The following is a 13,159-nucleotide window of genomic DNA, read 5'->3' as shown; positions in this document are numbered from 1 at the left end:
AGCAGGTGTCCTTCATCAGAAATTAATGGCCACTGACATATTCACCCAGACCAACACGGAAAATATTAATTATTTATTTGTATCATTGCAGCAACCGCTTTTAAATAATAAATGGCCTAATATAACATCCAGAGGGTAATTGATGTGTTAGTGTACATGCAAACAAACGGTGCTTTTTATAGCATTTTAACATAAAAGCAACTCTTCTAAGTTACTTCCTCCTAAATATGTATATGGTTATTGTTTGTGTTATTGGGTGGGTGAGCTTTTGTACCCATGCATGCTTGTGTATATATGTCCCCACGAGCCTATAATATATGTGTTATGTTTTGTTTGTTGTCGTGGGGGCTAGTTAGAGATGTGTGTGTCCTGGTGTGCTTTCAGGAATCCTACCCGCTGGGCTTAGAACCTGCTGCTTCCTCTTGTCTTCATACCAAAACAAGAGCTACAGTTTGTTTATTGTGTTGCCTTCTTTATTTATCTTTTTATTGTCGTCAAAGTTCCCACTGTCTCCCCTGACGTGCACTCCACTCTTCTATGCTTTTAGTTACTCCCCGTGGTTTTCAGAGTTTAGAGAAAATGAGGGTTTTATCAAAAGGACAGTTGGAAAAGGAAGAAAATATTAAGAGGGATAAAGTCAGTGGGCCAGTTTATTGCTCGATGCTTTTTTTTTTCTTCTTTTTTTTTCCAAATCAAAGAAATTAGAAAGTCTGAGTGACGTGTTGGCCCCATTACATGTTTTCAGAAGGCCCCTGACTTACCGTTTGCAGGATGGGTTTTCCATCATGTCATCTATTGTATGTCATAAGTCTGACAGAGCTTTGGAAAATAACTTTTCTTCTCTGTGTATTTGTGTGGGGAGTGCACGTGTACGCGCATATCTGCTCGTGCCCGTTTCTGTTATAAATACCAGAGGTGATTGACAGTTTCTAGTGTTTGGCTTTGACAGCTCTTATTTGTTGCACTCAACGGGCTTTTGGTGAATGGCTGACGTTTTGAGGTTCCATGTCTGTCACTGTGTGATGGCTACAGGGCAGTGTTGTAGAGTGGATACCAGTTAATGGTTGCCCCTCTTTCAGCATTTATGCACAGAGCATATGTGGCTCCTATAGACTGCTTTTTCTCAATGGCTATGGTCTCAATGGGTCATGGGAAGATTAAACATGGTTAATTATTGAGCTGGTGATTTCTGTTTTTTTACATTTCTGAACATAAGAGCTATTGTGTACTGTTACACTGTATGTTTTTAAAAGAAAGATTTAATGTTACTGAAAATGTGCTTTTCACATTTCTATTATTATTTGTGCATTTTACTACTACAATATAAAATAAAAAAGTTAAAATAATACCAGTATTTCAGTGTTTTCGACTCACTTTTCTGGCAATCAGATATCTAAAACGAAAGTTAGATCACAGCACTGAAGAGCACTGAACTACTCTGATCTTTGCCTAATGGTGGTGTATGTGAGGACAAAAATGTCAGACACTGACAGCTCAGGGAGATGAAACAATCTTTAACCTTGTCGCCCTTTTTGCAAGTAATAGCAAAACAAAAAAGCAGGTAATTGTCTTGTGGTTTTGCAGAGATAGGATGTCATACTTTATTGAAGTTCTATGTAGGTAGCACTTTTGTTAACGCAAAAATAGTGCAAATGTTGGATGCTAGGATAGGATAATTCTATAATCTGTAACCTGTGGGCAGTTTTCAGTTCACTGGGTGGAGTTCTTGAGTAGAAACATCTTTGTATTAATTACGTCTTGTAATCAGTAGTGACCATTTACTTGCAAATCATGCTTTACCCCATAAAACCTTCTGAATACTAATACCATGTATTGTGCCTGTCCACTAACTGGCTGAGGGAATACCCAGCAACATGCCTTAATTTGAGAAATGCTGGCTCTAATAGATCATGACATTTTGGAAGTTTTAAGGGTCAGTAGTCACCATTTTGTAATTGTCTTATTATGGCACCCTGTGCTTGTTCCGAAAATGTAGTTACAGCACATGTTAGATTTATGATACATTACATTTTGTTTGATTGGTGTGCCATAATGAGTTTAAAGCTCCCCAGCACAGTATAATGCTTAAACAAATTAGTTTTTCTCCTCAGCTGCAACTTTGACCTGTCTCTGATTTTCCCACCTGAGTTCTTCATCCAACAAGGTGAATCAGGTGGCTGCAATCTAGGCAAATTTCAGAAGTGTTGATGAGATAGACACATTGACAGAAGCACTCGTGGCATGAAACAGGATGTAGCACACCTGTGGCTGTGCTGCAAACAACAAAAATGTTTGAGAGGTTTAAAGACTGTTTTGTCAGCACACCTGCCAGTATTTGAGTTGTTAGTGACAGACAGCTTTGCGCCTTTACAACCATGTACATGGAAACACATGCGCCAGCAAACAAACCAAAAGCACTCTTATATATGAATAAACTAGACTCACACTTGATTTTGACTTTGTTTTTTTGCTGTGATGCAACAGATGTGTTTTGAAAAGGAAGGAAGTTTTAGTATGCAACTTTATTAAGTACATCAACAATGATGAGATTCCAGCGTATTTGATGTAATTGCTGTTTTCTCCTAAACGCCACTCAGTCTTTATGCCACAGTTTTATCACCTGTCTGCATGCACAGTGAAAGACGAGCGTATCCTCTTTCAGTAACTCCTGCTGATCACCCTTCAGCAAGATGACAGAAAGAAACAGAGACGCCAGGTAGAGCTTGTGAAATTTGGCTTGCACGAACACAGAGAAGCAGACAGGTTTGCAGTGATGCGTGCACTTTAGGCTAACTGACAAACAGGGGTGTACAGAGGACTTACTGTAAACTGGCTACAGAGAGATAGGACGGCAGTCAAGCATAAAGACAACTTGGAGCCACAAGAATAAGATAAACCAACGCTCATTCCATTGTTGCTCCTTTTTGTTTTTTTTGTTAATGCTCTGTATGTTCAGTGAAGCCAAGCTGAAACAAAGAACATATGTGTATTTTAAAATACCGTATAGCAACCAGGAAAGGGAAGGGTGTATTTGTAACCACCCGCCAAAGCACAGCTTGTATTGTTTTCACCTTGTGTGTCTGTGTGTCATCTCGACAAAGTCTGGCCCTGGAGGGGCAAAGAAGGACAAAGAGGGTTTTGAGCACTTTGGCAGATGTTTTTATGTCGGTCTGTCCAGATAGTTTGTCAACACAATAACAGCGCTAGTTATGCAAAGCCCAAATTTTACAGCTGTGGTTTCAAATGAAGTTAAAGTCTGAAGATGGATCTGGTCTGAGATATGAGTACTGAGTAAAGCCCCGAGCACTCAGGCCTAGTGACGGGTTGGCAACCAATGGTCGCTAGGGAAAAATGTGTATTCCAACACACCAACCGCAAATGGAAAATAAGCTAGCAAATGAAAATTTTTATTTTGGTCATTTAGCAATTACCGGACATCGCAAGGATTTCGGGTTGCTACTAGGTCACTATCTAAACCTGGGTGACTGGGGCTTAACTTGGTATGAACTACTTCCACTGCGAGTGCCTGCCAGTCTGCAAACATGCTGGTTATAAGTCGTTTAACTGGAGGAGGTGAAGACGGGACTATTGCTGTTACCAATGCATACCTAATCCAATAGTAATTTTTAATATCAATTCGTTTTATTGAGTACCTACATTTTTTTTCACAGCCTTGTGGGACAGGCAACGATCCCATGGTCATCTTACCTTAGGTCAAACACACTGAAACTGAAGAAAAGACCAGCAAATTAACAGAAAAAAAGAAGTGATTTAGAGGAGTCAACACTGAGCTGGAGCAGCTGCCTGTAACTACAGTATTATCTGAATAAAGCAATAAGAACACACATTAACGTGCATATTTTCCCCCTCACAGTACCGATGAATCCTCCACTTCTTTTAAGTGTGTCTCAGTGTAATCTTTCACATATTTCAGTTTCTGCCATTTACAGAGTGTCTGTAGCATCATTACCTTCCCTAATTTCCGCTGTGTATTGCAAGGTTTTTCCAACATTGTTCTATTTGCGGGTGTTTTCTTACGCTGCAATGTGTTTGACCTCTCAAGGCCGCTGTAGTTTTTTAAAATTTTTTAAAATCATTTTATGTATATTAAAATATAATATTTTCCACAGCAGTTGAGGTCCAAGAGCTGGTGTCACAGCTGGTGTATTCCCATCAAAAGATGGTCACTAATTACAAGTGTGTGTGTGTGTGTGTGTGTGTGTGTGTGTGTGTGTGTGTGTGTGTGTGTGTGTGTGTGGTGAGAATAGGGCCTGGAAAATCCAACAGCTTAACCTCCTGCATAATCCATCTCCCTTTCTATCTATCTATTTGTCTTTCAGAATAGAGATTTCTTTGTCTGGAAAAGTCAACAGAGTCTGCCGATTGAACAAACTTTGAAAGAGCTCATAGTCACAGAAAACTTGTAATGCAGCAAAGTCATAGAGATTGTACCGTATCCTCTTACTGCAGAGCTCTTCAGCTGGTGAAATTAGAGCAACTCTTTCTTTCTTGTGTCGTATTAAAGGAACCAGAAAGGCAGGTTAATAACACTTTTATTCAAAGTTTTTCATTAAAACTTTTGCATCACATTTGTTTTGGTTGAGATGAACTGCAAAACATTTTTTCGTGCTAAATATTTCAACTTTAATGCTCTCAAAATCTGTCAGAATCAGTGGCTTCAAAACTTCTTAAATCATTTATGTCAGTTGCCATAAACATGTGGGACATATCAAGGCCTAAAAATATTTTATTACTCTTTACAGTTTGTGTAAATACCAAGAGGATGAGTCTTTTCTTTTTAACTTTTCACAACCTTCATGTTTTTCTTTCTGCTAATTAAGACCTCTCATGAATGTGACATCATTTCTGGAAGATATGCCAAGTTTCATGTTAAAAACCTTCCACATGGGTATCTGGGTGCCCCAGAGGGAAAACGCTTATCTGGGGAAATGCTTTTTCCCAGATAGTGTCATGTCTATGGCACAGCTGGTTGCTTCTACACACACAGAGACAGAGGCAGGCTGAGAAGTTACAGAAAGTAATCACGTGATGATCGCTGCACCAGAATTAAAAAAATAACTCGTGAATTCATCTTGCAGAAAAATTTAAGGGTCTGTGTTCACAGGCACTGGAATCTCTAATGACCTTGTTTGTTTAGGGGCTTTTTTTGAAAACAGCTTGTTTTTAGAAGGTTAAAAAGTATTTTGTTCAGTAGATCAAAATAATTAGGTTAGTCACAGTTAGGATTAGTTTCACCTCAGACATGACAGGACAGTGTTTGTATTGTAAATGCCGCCACTTCTTGAGAAGTGATACAGACGAGCGCAGTCGTATTTCACAACTATTTTCAGCTGAAACTGTCGTGAGCGCAGCAGCAAAACAAAGCTGTACAGTGAGCATGTTTTTGCACAGAGGACTGTGAGTGCTGTCAACCCTGAACTTCACAGAATGTGCCTTGAAAATAGACACACAAACACAAAAAAACTGCTGTTCTGAGAACCTAACTTTAAATTTGCAAACAATCTTCCAAAAATGCGAGAGTACAAACCCTTCTCACTCACACTCGAGGTTATGGTCAATTAACCTGTACGGGCACAGGGACGGCACGCAGACTCCACGCAGAAAGGCTCTCAATCAAACACGAAAATTGTTTTGCTGTGAGGTGACAGTGTTCACCGCGGCACCACTGCGATGCCCCTTCACACGGCCACACATATCATTTAACTATTCTGCAGAAGATTGATTGTCACTTGTATTCAACACTTGAGTCTGATTTGCTTCACATCGTGTCTGTCTGGTATCGACCCTGCCATGCATATTTTAAGATTGCTTCACCCAGCAGACAGCTGACAAAGTGCCCGCTTTGAGTCTCTATCGCTCTCCGTGAAATTATCCACAGCTGTGTTTTTATATCTGGTTTGCAAATTTCTGGATTTAAGTAATAGAAGAGGTTTTTTTTGTTTGTCACAAAGAACCTTCTCTTAGATAATCACAATTCTTTTGCCCTTTAAGATACTATTCTGTCTTTGAGACTCTTCACTTTGTCCTCTACTCTTTCAGTATGCTGCTCATTTCTCCCATCCTCTCTTTTTTTGTCATTCTATTTTTCTTTTCATGTTGTACTCACTCTCCCGTTCCTTATTCCCATCATGCCCTTCTTTGTTTTATATTTGTCAGAAGTAAGAAATCCAGTTTTTGTGTAGCACTCAGGAAAGAAAAAAATCACTCCTTTGACAAGTGTTTCAAATCCAAGCTTTACTTTATTGTACTGGAGCAAATAATTTATGAAGAGTGCGTTTTTGCGTCCTCCTAGCCCCATTCCAATGAACTCGTGTGAATTAAAAGCCGCTACTGCTCCATGTTGTCCACCACAGTCTCTTTAAAATTGTTAGAACTGGCCACAGTAACAACTTGATGAGATAAAAGCACCATTTGTTGAAAGTGTCGTTTTCTTTATCAATTGGAACACACTCAAGAATACAACAAACCTCTTTAAGCTGAATAACACGAAATTGCTCTGTTCTCAACGTCAGTGCTGCAGTTACCCGTTGTTCGTCTAGATGACAGTAGATGATTGCCCCTCTGAGCTTCAGGAGGAGTAGTGTTTTTCCATTTCATATTTATTTAAAGGGGAAATTCTTGTTTAAAATGCTTCAGTTTGGGTTTAGGTTTTAGGTCATGGTCAAATTTTGTTGTGTTCCTCGGAGTAATGTCTCAGATCAGAAATACTAAGATCTGTAAAATAAAATATGACAAGCCAAAAAAAACCCCAAAAAACTCAGAAGGCCAAGAGTAAACAGGTTGTACGAGAACAAGACAAGATTCACACTCGTGACTCTCTGAGGTCATAAAGAAAACACACCTGTCATACAAATATGCCGATATTTATTTGACCTGATTGTGACACTCGATGGAAAGTCAATGGACCAGTAAAGTCGGGTCACCCTAAGAAGTTTATCTAAGGTTCATCCAGACCTGCACTATGAATCACAAATGTCATGCTGGTGGAAAAAGAGATGAATTCCAACATCTAATTTTGAAATATTTCAGTGTATTTGTGAAAGATTTAAAGATTTGGTGTTTGCAGCTCTGGATACAAAGTCAGGGGATGACTGGAGCTACTAGGTTTCCTCACCTGGGTGCAACAAATGTATGTGGCAAGTTCATAGAAATCCATCTCTGAAAACTATATACACTCACCAGCCACTTCATTAGGTACACTTGTGCAACTGGTTCTTATATATTTCTACTCGAGGACTCAAAGCTCTTTATACAACATACCCCATTCATGCATTCATATAAGCCCTTTTTGTGCTTAAGTGCTTTCTGTCTAACATTTGCACACATTCACAGTATCATGCCCAAGGATATTTAGCATGCAGACTGGAGCAGCCAGGGAACGAAACACCGACCTTCCGATTAGTAGATGACCTGCTCTGCCTCCTGAGCAACAGCCACAGTTTATCCTTAATACAAATAGCTTATATCTAATCCAGCATCAGAAGGGGAAAACGGTAAAAGAAAAATTTTCAGTGAGTGGCAGATCTCTCAGAGAAAGGGTTGTATTGCCGAAGAGGAACAGAGAAAAATGGCTATACTTCTTCGAGCTGATATAACTCAGATAACCACTTGTTGCAAAACAAAGTAGGGGAAAGAGCATCTCTGAATACAACAGTTGAACCTTGAAGCAAATGGGCTATAGCAGCAACTAGAGCTCGTTTGCTTCAAGGGTGCCATTGTTGTCAGCTAAGAAATGGAAATTGTTATACAGTTCACCTAGGCTCGCCAAAACTGACCAGTAGAAGGTTGGAAAAACAGTGTGTGGTCTTATGAGCCTTTATTTCTGCTGGGGTAGGGTCAGAATCTGCCAAAAACAGCAACAACCAAAGCATGCATCCATCCTGCTCTGTACCTGCAGTTTGGCCAGGTGTTAGTGTAATGATGTAGGGGATATTTCCTCGGCACACTTTGGGCCCTTTAGTACCAACCGAGCATCGTTTAAACACCACAGCCTACCTGACTGCTGTTTCTGATCATGTCCCTTCATGACCACAGTGTACCCATTTTCTGATGGCTGCTGCCAGCAGGATAAGGTGTCATGTCACAAAGCTTCAAAATCATTTTAAACTGGTTTTGTGTACATGACAGTGAGTTTGCTGTATTCAAATAGCCCCCATAGTCATCAGATGTCAGAAGAGCGCCTGTGAGATGTGATGGAATGAGAGATTTGCATCATAGATGTGAAGCTGACAAATCTGCAGCAACTGTGTGATGCTATCATGTCCATATGGACTAAAATCTCTGAGGAATGTTTCCAGTACCTGTAAGAATTAAGGCAGTCCTGGGGATGAAAGGCATATATAAAAAATGGAATAACGAAAATAATAATAATCACAACAGAATTTTAACCCAATTTTTGTGCAATAAAAAATTTGGTGAATCTGGTGGATGTTTGGGGTCCAGTTTTTAAAGCTGCCAATTAGACAGGTTGTCTACCACGATTTAAAAGTAAAAGTTCAAGTGAACACAGCCAGAATATCAGTAACCATTTATTACATAATGATGTTACATTGACATTACAGTCAGTTTCCTCGTTAATGGTACCTTTTTTTCCCTTCTAAATAACATTTCCTATAATGTGCATCCATTTAATATCTCACTGTCTTTGTTTCTCTGCTATCGAACAACACATCCAGATTGGAGAAACTGACATAACATTGTTATTACTGATAGCACTGAAGGCCAGAGCTGTGGAAATCATGTGCATGTTGTAATTTTGCTTCAAGTGTCCAGAGACTAAAGAATTAACAGGGTGTCCTCATGGTGAGTTATGCTGTAATCCCCAAAGAGTCTTTATCCTCTGTGACTTTGTTGACTCATCTTGAGAATTGTACAAGTGACATTGTTGAGAGCTTTTAGCACTGAGAGAAGAAAAGTTTGTCCTACATTTCAAGGATATATTTCAAGGAGTTTTGTTGATTTATTTTATGACTTTATAGGTCATTTATTTGCTAATTTACGCCTTTGCTTGTTCATTCTCCCTCGTGCTTTGGGTTTCCCTCAGTGTCTAGCCTATATACGGTTTAACATGTAGTGCATATGGAACACCAGATGCAAGTGATTCTGTGATTATGTTAATGGGTTTATCCTGTTTTCTGTTTTTTAGCACTACGACAGATGAAACGTTTATGTATATCTGTGTGCGTGCGTGCGCCTACTTTAGGGCTGTACAGGGCTGTGATGACAAGGATGATGCATCCTATCCCCATTAGTGTTAGCCCAGATCTGTCAGAGCCTTGTTGGGTTACTGCCTGGCAAAATCTCAACCCTGAGGAACAATTTGATGGGCCAAACACACACTCACATACACATACACATTTAGGAATGCGTTTTCCAAGATAAAACACACACACACACAGCAGTCTTTTGAAAATCTTATCAGAACACAGTGTCAGTCTCACATGAAGACACCGAGCGTTACTGCGGTTTGTTGTACGCTTTTTCTCATAGGTTAGTTTTGATCACAGTCACACACATACAACCGTCATTTTGGCTGTTCCTTGTCTTACCTCTGTCAGAAAACAATAGGCAGCTCAGCCAGCTGACAAGTGTTTATTTCTGCTTTTCCACCAAGTCTCCTGGTGCTGCTGTGACCCGAGCACACTTAAAGACTGTTAACCGAGATAAGTTATTATGCAGCACAGGAGTCTGCTCATTATAATAGTGTTTGCCACAGTGGAGATCAATGGGAGGGAGTTGCGTGAATTGAGGCTGATTAATGCTACTGGAAGCAAAACGTGTTCATCATTCAACTAATTTCACTGCATGCACAATTTTTTCCTTCAAATCAAATCATTTCCTAACGGCAACTGTCTTTCCTCTGAGAAATGATTTATCACCTCGTAGATCTTCTTTGATGTGCATCTTCTTTTCATTTTATCTCGCTCAGTAACAACACTTTATTTAGTTGTTTCAGTACCTGCTGGGCTGTCCTTGCAGCGCTCCCTCAGCTGTAGCTAAATTCAAGGCTGTCCTACATTTTCCTTGTGTTGTGAAGCTGCTGTCGAGTGGGAGCTTTGACAAGAGATAACAGCCCTCTGTTCTCTCTTTTATGGACTTTTAATGTAGCTTCTAATTAATATCTCTGTCATTAATTTACCATGACACATGGCCTCCCTCCACCCACCCAACCAGCCAGCCAGTTAGCTTCAAGCCCCCAAGCTCCGTTTAGTCTCCAAGCACCGAACTGCTGGGAGTGGAGCTTTAGATGGGAGTGTACAATCAGAAAACCCACATTTAGTTTTACTGCCTTTCAGCATGAACTTATTTAATTCCTTTTTTTCCCCTTCATGTCTATCTCGTTCATTCTGTCTTTTCCCTCCTGTCTGCTATCCTTCTTGGATCAGAGTTTGGTACATTTAGGGTAACATCAATAAATGCACTTTAGTTGGCTACAAAACTGCTGTTCTCATTTTCTCTGTGATGGGTGTTGATAAAGTGTCTCCCCATTACGCCCGCTCACATAGGTGGATTATCGTTGAGTCTGAGTTTCTGATGGGATAATGATGACGATGATGATGATGGTAGTTCAGTGATGGTTGCCCTTGGTTCTGTATAGTTTTCTACAGAGTCTGCAGAGAAAAAAGGCTCCAGTGTTAACCTAAGAATTAGCACATAAAGTAATAAACTTTATGAAACTAAAGGCAAACTTGGACTGTTCATGTATCTTAGTTTCATATTCCAGCTTCACAGATGAAAAATGCATCATTTAATGTATAAAAAAACAAAAGCTCCTCTAACTTTCGTGATCCATCATTAACATGACTTCACTCCTGAGTCTATAACAGGAGCCAGAGGCATTGTTAGACATAAAGATCTACTGTGGCACAGGCTCCCCATTACTCAAATCACACATTTCTTTCTTGAATGTCTGCAGTGTGCTAACCTCACGTCAGTGTGCTGTATGAGCTTCCCCTGGGTGACCCGCTGTTTGTGACATTACACTACACCTGTCTGCTGGTAAAAGCAAAAATGTAGACAAATGAATCGAAATGTTTTTAGCTCTAAAAGTCACACCATGCATATGCAAATGTTTCTTGAACAGGACTAATTTCATTAAACTATCACATGATTGCATTCATGGTGTTTCAAATCTATATTACTTGATATTTTTTGTTTTATGAAATGGAAAAAAAAAACATTGTTAAAGAATAAACTGAAAAAAGAGTATTTGCTTTATTTAATTCTAATATAGAAAGCGGATGATGGTTTATATGCTTGACAGTGTAGAAGAAGCAGTGTCCTGTATTATTGAGTCGTGTGTAGTTTTGTACTACGGTTGGTGACACGGTTTTAAAGTAAGCCAACAGAATGGAGACAGTGATGGGTTTTCCCTGTGCAAGATGGTGGACAGCTTTTTTTCTTCTGTGTATTTTTAAACAACTGATGGATAAGACTTAAAAGATCGTGCATACTGGTCAGAGACCAGTAATAATTGATGAAGGCTTTTATAGAAAGCGCAAGAAGCCAGCTCGAGAAATCTGCGTCATGCCTCTTACCTATGTGCTTTCATCGCCGCTGCTTCTCCTCATCGCTGCTGCTTTTGTATATTTCTGAAGTTTTCTTACTTTTTCGATTGTTTCCTCCCATAAATGTCATGCCTCTCTGCTTGTCTCTAACCTTGTTTCTCTCTCTGTCTCTCCAGGTTCAGGAAAATGTCTTCGTGGAGTTTAACCACCAGCAACTGCTTGATTTGTACAACAAGGTTTGTTTCATTATGTTTCGTGTGTGTGTCCGTGCCACTTTCATGCCACATCATCTTCGTGTTTTTGTGCCAAGTATCCATGTTGCATTTTGCACTCCTTCATACTTCGATCTTTTTAAATATCTCTTTCAGACTTCCTCTCCTTCTTTGTGTCATTCTTTTGTGCACACATTCGCTCCAAAAACTCATCATTTCCCCTCTTTCTTTCAGCTCGAAATCGTCCAAGGACAGCTGGATTCCCTGACATGATGCCTTTTGGACTTTGTACAGCCACACACACACAGACACACTCAAGCACACGAACTATATGTTAATGGTGTTTTTGCTGACAGCCATGCAGCTGTTAGAGGCCTAGCAATTAAATTTTGTGCTCTGATTTATTTGAGAAATATGTCAAGTTTGAAGAAATGAGTTCCCTTTTGAACTCCTTTTTGCACTCATTACTCAGAGCCTGGATTTTATAGCGGGAAATTACCCCAAATTCATCAGTATGAGTTGTACTTGAACAAGTTTGTTTAATAATGTTTTCTCCACCCTCTAGTAAATTAATGCTTGCTTTCCTTATACATTCCTTATAACAAGATGTAGATGATGAAAATGTGCCAACAGTCATTTAGCTTCAAGTTTCCTTTGTACTCTCAGAAAAAAAAAAAAAAAAAGGAAATTAAATGTCAAAATGTCTTTTGAACTACAACAAATACATTGTGTAGCTTGAAGAATGAACTACTCTCCATGGCATTCTAATAAAATCTGAAGTGGAGGTGAAATCCATCCAAGCTGTTGTTATTTAGTGAAGGCTCATTATTTCTCATTAAGACCAACCTGGACTGCTGGTTCAACAGATGGGAGTTCTGGGAGGCACAGCAGACCTCCAGCGTGATTGTGTGTATGAGACTGTGTGCACAATTGTGTGTCTGTGAGAACATGGGTGTATGACTGTGTCCTTGTTTGTGCGTCTGCCCTTTTGTGTATGCTTGTATGTGCATAATTTCCTCGCGTCCACACTGAACTAAAGCTTGAGAAGTTCCCTAATTCCCAGGTGTTGTTTTCCCCTGGAGCTTTAGTGAACCCATTTACTTTATTAGATCTATCCAATAGCTCTTCTCTGCATTCTCTGGTGATTCGATCTGTTAGACTGGGGGGTTTTTTTGTCTGGCAAAATGAAGAATTTCATTTGTAAAGTGTAGAGTCAGTGGCGTGTATATGGTGTTAGTTCCTATTTGTGTATATGTTCAAACTTGTTTACCTATGTAGTGTTTGTCACATGGCTTTTGAAATTTTAAGTCCGTTAGGCACCAGAGAGGGAACAGTAGGTCAACATCTAGCAACCACCGGTAGGGAAAAATGTGTACTCCCTGACAGACTGGCAAGTGGTTGCTAGAGATTGAAGTTAGG

At 39.6% G+C, this 13,159-nt stretch overlaps 1 protein-coding gene across 1 annotated transcript in view; it reads left to right on the top strand.

Annotated features, from left to right (window-relative positions):
* Positions 1-12,531, top strand: part of commd10 (COMM domain containing 10) — a 67,301-nt gene extending 54,770 nt beyond the window's left edge. The window contains exons 6-7 of the mRNA XM_085425936.1: positions 11,705-11,764; positions 11,975-12,531. Of these exons, the coding sequence (XP_085282062.1) occupies positions 11,705-11,764; positions 11,975-12,013 (99 nt within the window). The 3' untranslated portion in view covers positions 12,014-12,531. The remainder of the gene's footprint in view (positions 1-11,704; positions 11,765-11,974) is intronic.
* The last annotated feature ends 628 nt before the right edge of the window (positions 12,532-13,159 follow it).

The sequence above is a fragment of the Rhamphochromis longiceps genome, linkage group LG12 (assembly GCF_057381845.1).
Source record: "Rhamphochromis longiceps isolate RC_006_pf linkage group LG12, R_longiceps_female_GT1.1, whole genome shotgun sequence".
Classification (NCBI taxonomy): Eukaryota; Metazoa; Chordata; class Actinopteri; order Cichliformes; family Cichlidae; genus Rhamphochromis; species Rhamphochromis longiceps.
The sequence above is the reverse complement of the archived record's forward strand: the minus strand, read 5'-3'. Positions and strand labels throughout refer to the sequence as shown.